We start from the raw sequence: 8,959 nt of genomic DNA on the forward strand, positions 1-8,959 counted from the left end.
TCTCTCTCTCTCTCTCTCTCTCTCTCTCTGTCTCTCTCTCTCTCTCTTCTGCTCAATACGGTTCTCCAAGCAGTTCTCTCTTGCTCTTCTAAAAGAATCTCTTGGTATCTCATCATCACTAGCAGATAACAAGCCCAGTCTTTTATTTTACATATCAATCTAGTCGTTTAATCCAGGTTCCCATTTGATTTTCATATGAATTTTCATCCGTTGAGCACAGTCCCCTAATTCTTAGGAAACAGAAAGGATACATTTTCTTTTAATACTGCAAAAGAATTCAGAGATAATCTTGCCTCTGTTAAACTCAGATGGTAAATTAGCTGGGTGGGACTTCATTCTGAAATTACCATTTCTACCACACCTGGGTTTAATCTTCCTCTGTCCCAGGCTAGCCCAGAACTCAGGAATCTGTTTTTGTAAGTATAAACAAAATAATTTAGCTGGGTGGGATCTCCTGCGATTGCCACTCCCTTAGTCTCTCTATCTCCTTCCTTATCCATCTGTCAATTTGGCTCAGCTTGGCTGCTTTTGTTCCTTTAGATTAATGAAGCCTTTCATATAGTTAATATTGCATCCTTATTTTTGAGAAATTATGTATTTTTGAACACATATTTTTAAGAGTTCTTTTTCACGGCCTTAAGTGCTGTCTAGAAGCATTTACCCTTTTGTAGAGACATTAGCCACACCTTTGCCTTCCAGACGGACTCTATCTGATTATCATGGAGTCATTAACAGTAACAGGAAGGACGCTCATTGGTGGAGGAATGTAAAATTTGTACATTATGCTAAAAGAAAAAAAGCGCTCTTATGCCCTCAGCAGTCAATATTGGTGGAGGCCTCTGTCAGCTGTCCCCGTCTCAGGGGCAGGAACCACATCATTCTGTCCCTACCAAGGCCATGCAGGACTCAGCAACACCCAGTTATTTATAACATTGGGTTTTTATCTTGCCTTTGTGTTGCAACAGTGCAGTGGTTCTTTCTTCTTGGAAGAAGAAAGTATGATGTAACTTCATTTTGATTTTTGAGGAGCCCACAGCTAAGAGATAGATACATTAAAGAAACACTGAGTTGTTAAAGTGTTGGAATTTTTGAAATAAATAAGGACTTTTAAAAATTAGACTGTGTTATATTATGATAAAACATAAAATCTTGAGAATAATGTAAAAAGCAAAGGTTAACATTTGGTAATGTTATATGGGTTGAGCTGACAAGATGTCAATTATAATATATACATATATACATGTATGTATATATGTGAAATGACAAAACTGATCATTTTCTGAGAGGTAGAAACCACAATTCATAAAATGCATACATCAGATTGCACTGCAGGAAAATGTGTAGTGCAATTTCCTGCATAATGATCAGTGTAAACACTGTGAAGTCTCACATGTGGACAGATCGTCCTGAGAAGCATTAGAAAGAAGGCAGAACATGAGTATAGACACCTGTCTTAGGGTTTTACTGCTGTGAACAGAAACCATGACCAAGGTGAGTCTTAGAAAGGACAACATTTAATTGGGGCTGGCTTACAGGTTCAGAGGTTTCAGTCCATTAGCATCAAGGCAGGAAAATGGCAACATCCAGGCAGACATGGAGCAGGAGGTGCAGAGATTTCTAAATCTTCATCTGAATGCTGCTAGTCGAATATCTGCCTCCAGGCAGGTAGAATAAGGGTCTTAAAGCCCACACCCAGGGTGACACACCTACTCCAATTTGGCCAAACCTTCTAATAGTGATACTCGCTGGGCTGAGCATGTACAAACCATCACAATCCACTCCCTGGCACCCATAGGCTTGTTCAAACATGAGTCTATGGGAGCCATACCTAAACATAGCATAAAGCAAAATACATTTAGTCTAATTTGAAAAGTCCCCATAGTCTAAAGCAGTCTCAAAAATGTTAAAAGTCCAAAGTTGAAAACCTCTTCTGAGATTCATCTAATCATGTGTAATCCCCAAAGCAAGATATGAAACCAGCTGGACAAACTCCAAACTCTACATCTTCATGTCTGATGTCAAAGGGGTCTTCCATATATCTCCTAGGATAACCTATTAAGTCCCTTTTAAAGCATTCCACTGTATTCCAAATCCAAAGTCCCAAAATTCTTCCAAACTAAAGCATGCTCAGGCCTATCATTGCAATACCCCAGTTCCTGGTACCAACTTCTGTCTTAGTTAGGGTTTTACTGCTGTGAACAAGCACCATGACCAAGGCAACTTTTATAAGGACGACATTTAATTGGGGCAGTCTTACAGGTTCAGTCCATTATCATCAAGGCAGGAACATTTACCAACATCCAAGTGTGCACAGGAGATTCAGGGACTTGTCTTCAATAGGTGTGATGGTTTGTACATGCTTGATCCAGGGAATAGCACTATTGGAAGTTGTGGCCTTATTGGAGTAGGTGTCTTACTGTAGGTGTGGGCTATAAAACCCTCATCCTAGCTGGGCGGTGGCGCACACCTTTAATCCCAGCACTTGGTAGGCAGAGGCAGGCGGATTTCTGAGTTCGAGGCCAGGCTGGTCTACAGAGTGAGTTCCAGGACAGCCAGGGCTACAAGAGAAACCCTGTCTCGAAAAACCAAAAAAAAAAAAAAAGCAAAACAACAACAACAAAAACCCATCCTAGCTGCCTGGAAGTAGGTCTTCTGCTAGCAGCCTTCAGATGAAGATGTAGAACTTTTAGCTGCACCTGCACCATGGCTGCCTCTACATAAAACCAGATATACTGAATCTAACAGAAGAGAATGTGAGAAGTGTCCTCAAACACATTGGCAGAGGAGAAAATTCTCTGAACAGCCCATCAATGGCTTGGGCTCTAAGATCAATGATTGACATATGGGAACTCATGGAACTGATAAGCTTCTGTAAAGCAAAGGAGACTGTCAACATGACACAATGTCAACCTACAGACTGAGAAAAGATCTTCACTAACCCTATATGTGTAGAGGGATAATATCCAAAATGGATAAAGAACTCAAGATGTTAGACTCCAAAAACATAAGTAACCCAATTAAAAAATAATGTACAGAGCTAAACAGAGAATTCTCAACAGAAGAATCTGCAATCGTCGAGAAGAAGCACTTAAAGATATGTTCTACATCCTTAGTCAATAGGGAAATGCAAATCAAAACTACTCTGAGATTCTGCCTTACACCAATCAGAATGGCTAAGATCAAAAACTCAAATGACAGCACATGCTGGCTAGGATGTAGAGAAATTCCTTTGCTGGTGGAATTGCTAACAGGTACAATCCTTCTCTGTAAATCAATCTGGTGGTTTCTCAGAAGATTGGAAATAATTCTACCTGAAGAACCAGCCATATGGCTCCTAGGGCTATACACAAAAGATGCCCCACCATACAACCAGGTCACATGTTCTACTATGAACATAGCAGCCTTATTTGTAATAACCAGAAGCTGGAAACTACCTTGATGTCCATCAACTGAAGAATGGATACAGAAAATGTGGTTCATTTACACAACGGAATACTATTCACCTAGTAAAAATAAGGACATCATAATTTTTGCAGGCAAATGGATAGAACTAGAAAACATCATCCTGAGTGAGATAACCCAGACCCCAAAGGACATTCAGGGTAGGTATTCACCAATAAGTGCATACTAGCCAAAAAGTGCAGAATATCCAGGATCCACAGATCATAAGAAGTTTAGCAAGAAGGAAGTCCCAAGTGATGATGTTTGAATCCCATTTAGAAGGGGGAACAAAACAATCATAGGAGGTGGAGGGAGGGTGGGACCTGTGTGGGAGAGGTAAGGTGGGAAGGAAATGGGTGTGGGATCAGGTATGGGGGAGGGGAGACAAGAGAGACCCAGAGGGTCAGGAGAATGAATGGAAACATGAAGCTGTGGGGGTAGGGGCCATGGGGAATCTCTAGAAAGTTCCAGAGGCTCCCAGGACTCAATGGGAATGACCTTAGCTGAAATGCCCAACAGTGGGGACATGGTCCCGAAGAGATCACCTCCAGTAGATAGACAGGACCCTCAGTGGATGCATGAGGTCACCAACTTACCTTCAAAAATTTTGATCTAGATTTGTTCCTGACTAAAAGAAAAGAGTGACACAAATGGAGCAGAGATTCAAAGAAAGGCTGTCCAGTGACCCCCCAAAATGGGATTTATCCCATGGGTGGGTGCCGAATGCTCACACTATTACTAATGCCATGTTGTGTTTGCAGACTCTGCCAGCAGCTGACTGAAACAGATGCAGACACTTACAGCCAATGATTGGACTGAGTTAGAGAACCCGAGAACCCTTGTAGAAGAGTTAGGAGAAGGGTTGAAGGAGCTGAAGGGGATGGCAACACCATAAGAAGACCAACAGTGTCAACTAACCTGGACCCCTGAGAGTTCCCAGAGTCTAAATGTAGTTCTAGACAGGAAGGTTCCACAGAAGTTTAAAAATTAATAATGGAAGCCCATCAAGATATAATATATCAAATTAAAAATCCAGATTCTGCTTATTGATGCTAATTTAAAGCAATGCTACACAATGGATTGCATTTTGCAAAGTTCAAAAAATTAAAGTATATACATGGTTTACATACATCATACAATTGATCCAATTTTCAAGTTCCAATGTACTTCTGTCTTGAGTTCTGAGGTGAATGGTTCTGAGATTGCACATTTATTAGAGATGATGACTGTTTTGAAAATGCCTTTACATGGGAACAGAGAGATGGCTCAGCGGTTAACAACACTGTCTGCTCCTCCAGAGATCCTGAGTTCAATTCCCAGCAACCACATCGATGCTCACAACCAGCTCTAAGGGGGTCTGATGCCCTTTTCTGGCATGCAGGTATGCATGCAGATGGAATAAATAAATCTTTTAAAAAAAGAAAAAAGAAAACACCATTACAGAGTGAAACTGATGATGTTCAGAGATTTATGTTCATTAACATACAACAATTTTATAGACATCATGATATAAGGCCTATTCGTGATTTAGCATACAGTCCTAAATGCCAAGCCATTGTATAACAGGACCTTAAAGAAAATGCTCATAGAACAAAATGGGGATATAATATTTCCCAAGGATAGTTTGAAATGTGCTTTGTTGACTTTAATTTTTGAAAAAGTCAGTGATACAAATAGCACAACTGTTAAGATACACTGGATTTCAGAAAGGATTGCTAAATTAGAACAGTCTAGAGAAGTCCCAATTCCAAAATGAAAAAAGGAAATATGTTATATTGGGCAGAAGATTTTACATTTCTTCCAACAAGAAAAGAAAAACTGTATCTTCCATCCAAATTATTAAAAATAAGATTTGACAAGGGAAAACTCTCTAAAGATCTTGGCTACAAACAAAAAGACAAAGATTAGCAAGATAAACAAGACAGGAAATGTATGAGCTGATCCTGCATCTTGAGAACAGCTCCAAGACAGGCTGAGACATTTAAAAATGTGTCTTTGCAAAGCCATAGACCTTGTTGACTACAAAATCCTCAAGACTTTTCATGCCATTCTTTTAAATGGTATAAGTAAAAATTGATATTACAATCTGATATAGCCTGGTCTACAAAGTGAGCTCCAGGACAGCCAGGACTACACAGAGAAACCCTGTCTTGGAAAAAAAAAGATTTACAATCTGATATAATCCAAACTAACATTAAATGAAAGATAAATGTCTTTCATCTGCCCAAATCAGGAGCAGAAAACCTCCCTTAACTGATTTGTGCATGCTGCACATTCCTTACAAATGTCTTTATACAATTATGTACTGCATGTCAGGTTTGTATGTTGCAGAATGGAAGACTAGAAGGACAGCCCTGACAGGAGTGAACCTGAGAGGACCTGCTATTCCAGCTCCCTGCCTGAACCAACCTCAACTGATGCTGTTTCCAGAGACTTGCTTCGAAACAACTTCAGAAATGGCCAATCCCTAACCACCTTGGTTTATCCAGCCTTTTAGAAGAAAAGAATAGACCCCTGTAAAACATCCTCTTAATACAATACAACATGCACACCATGACAGAAGTGTTCAGTCAAGACTTTATATATATATATATATATTTTTTTTTTTGGTTTGTTTGTTTTTCAAGGCAGGGTTTCTCTGTGTATCCCTGGCTGTCCTGGACCTCACTCTGTAGACCAGGCTGGCCTCGAACTCAGAAATCCTCCTGCCTCTGCTTCCCAAGTGCTGGGATTAAAGGCATGCGCCACCACTGCCCGCCAAGACATACTTTCAATAAATATCTGTAGTGTCATAACTTCCTAACATATAAGGGAAATGCAAATTAAACTACTTTAAATTTCCATCTCATCCTGGTCAGAATGCCTATCACGAAAGGACACATTCTGCTTAGAATGTGAAGAAGAGGGAGCCCTATTCTCTGTTGGAGGGGAACTTAGATTGTGGAAATCCTGATGAAGTCAGTCTGGGTTTTTGCTGTTGTTCTTTGGTTGTTTGTCAAGATGTGTTTTTGAGATAGGGATGCAGTATGAGGCCTTATGGTGGTTCCTAAGATGACTAAAGCCAGATCCGTCTGTCTACTCTGTGACCCAGCACTCACATCTAGACACACATACGCTCTGGGGATCCATCACAGCAAAGAGACACTCACACACCCATGCTTACCACTACTCTGTCCCCTATTGTCACAAAAGCAAACCAATGGAATAAGTCTATATGTTCATCAATACAGACAGATGTACAATGAAACTCTAGCATGACTTCAATGGAAACTGTTATTGGGTCGTCAAAAATGAAACTTACAGAAAGATGGAATAAATTGGAAAATACGAGTGAGGTAACTGAGGATTAGACAGACAGTCACAACATGTTCTCTCTCATGTACAGATTCTAACGACTGATCTTATGCGTGTGCAGCTTCAGCTTCTGCCTCTCTTTAGTGACTCATCACAGTCTGTGAGGCAAGTGCTCCATCTTCTTGGTGAGTGAGCTGGGGTTCAGGCTGGGGTGCAAGATGGGCTCTGTGCCATGTTTACTGACTACAGTGATTGCAGTAAGGAAACAAACTCTGGAGAACAAGGTGGTGCCTGAGATGCAATGAATAGGTATAGTTATCAATAATGATATGCTTACAAGTAACAGATAAATGAGGAAAACTGATATTAGCATAATGCTTTCACAGTTTATTATAATTGTGACATGTGGTGATTGATAGCTGAGCCTAGTCTTTTGGGATTCCTGACCTCTATCTTTGACCATGAATCTGAGTTCCCTAAATCATCACTTGGGTACTCTGTTCTCAGTGGGAAGATCTAGGACCATCTGTGAACGGGCCATGATGACACATTGCTGTGTGATCCTAGCATTTAAATAGTACAGACAGGACTAAGTAAGAGTAAGTTCAAGGCCAGCTTGGTCTACATAGTTCTAGACCTTCCAGGGCTAGAATGTATTTACCCTGTAGACACCTCTCACTATCATTGGCATTAGCCTCATACTTTACATTAGGTCTACTGATTCACTTACAGTGCTGGATGCATTCCCCATTCTCCCCATTTACCATGATTTGCATTGTCCATCTACTTCTACACTGTTTCTATTATGCCACTTAAAAAGGAATGTTTACTTCTCAGTAAGAGGAGAGTTCTATCCTCTGGGAACCATGAGATACCCCCAGTCAGAAGTACCTGATGGTTCTTCTCATATTTTCACTCTAAATGGTTCATATGGCTTCACTTTCCTGTTTCCTGATAATCCTTCCTAGTTTTCAATCTTCGAAAAATGAGAAAAGGTCAGGTGTGATGGTAAACAACTTTAATCCTAGCACTCAGAAGACAGACGCCATGGGATGTCTGAGAGTGCAAAGCCGGAATGATCTACATGGCCAGTTCCAAGCCTGTCAGGCCCACAAAGTGAAACAATCTCAAAAATAAATAAATGAGAACCTTTTAAGGTTGGGTGAAAGTAAGCAGAAGAAACGAAGAAAAGGAGAGACATGGGCTAAGAGCAGTTGCTATTCTTGCATATGTCCTGATTTCCATTCACAGCACCCAGATGAGGACTCAAAATCATCTGTAACTCCAATCCCAGGGGTCCTACACTTTCTTCTCACCTCCACAGGCACTAGGCATGTTTATATATGTAGATTATACATGTAGACAAAACACATGAAATAAATCTAATAAAAATTTAAAAATAACTAAAAAGTTAGGTTTAAGACGATACAATGTCACAGTCTCCTAGAAATAGATACAAAAACCTATAGTAAACAACTCCCCCGGCCAGGTGAGACAGCCTTGGACTTTCGGTGCATCACATTCCACAGGCCATGCCTGGTTGTGAGGAACTGAGACAGTTCGATGGTTGCTTCCTTATCACTGGAGCGTGAATGCGGCCATGGCACTCTCTGAAAGAGCAGGAAGCACTAGATGAGCCATAATAAGTATTGGCAAGATTTACCTCAGCCACTGGTAGCGCACATGTGCGCTGTCCCACAAGTGGGAGGCGAGTAGACTGTGGTAACCAAGACAGCAACCGGAAGTGACCTAAGAGGACACACCCTCTTGGGTCCGAACGTAATCTGCTGCTATAACAGCGTACGCTTGGAGTCTGGACCGTTGGAATTGTGGGTGTCTGCGGGCGGGCGGAGTTTGTTCCTGTCTCTGTGAGGCGCAGCGTGAGGTGAGTGGCGGTCAGGCTGGCAGGACACCGTGCTGCCGGGCTGCGGGTTGTGCTGCCGGGCTGCGGGTTGTGCTGCCGGTGGGAACCAGCCTTGGTTTCATTCTTCTCTGGCGGGGTTTTCCCGTCCTTTTTGTCACTTCCCAGTGTGCACTGCTGTGCGATTTCGCCACGTCGTTTGCGAACGTTGTGCGTTCAGGACACAGTTTGGGCAGGACTCAGTGAATGGGCTCTGCAGGATCCGAGCCTGGGACCAATGTGCGGTGCTTGTGAGGGCGACCGCGCTGCTTTCTGGTCCCTTAGTGTCTGAGTAGCTGGTAACTGGCCTGCGAGAGGAGAAAA

At 41.7% G+C, this 8,959-nt stretch overlaps 1 protein-coding gene across 1 annotated transcript in view; it reads right to left on the reverse strand.

Annotated features, from left to right (window-relative positions):
- The window catches only part of LOC114637598 (zinc finger protein 664-like), a 53,402-nt gene that overhangs the window by 42,939 nt on the left and 1,504 nt on the right, over positions 1 to 8,959 (reverse strand). Inside the window, exons 2-3 of the mRNA XM_028785833.1 lie at positions 8,804 to 8,943; positions 8,499 to 8,727 (exon numbers count right to left, since the gene is read on the reverse strand). Coding sequence (XP_028641666.1) covers positions 8,499 to 8,727; positions 8,804 to 8,943 — 369 coding nt within the window. The remainder of the gene's footprint in view (positions 1 to 8,498; positions 8,728 to 8,803; positions 8,944 to 8,959) is intronic.

This window comes from Grammomys surdaster, unplaced genomic scaffold, assembly GCF_004785775.1.
Source record: "Grammomys surdaster isolate TR1022 unplaced genomic scaffold, NIH_TR_1.0 125349, whole genome shotgun sequence".
NCBI classification, from domain to species: Eukaryota; Metazoa; Chordata; class Mammalia; order Rodentia; family Muridae; genus Grammomys; species Grammomys surdaster.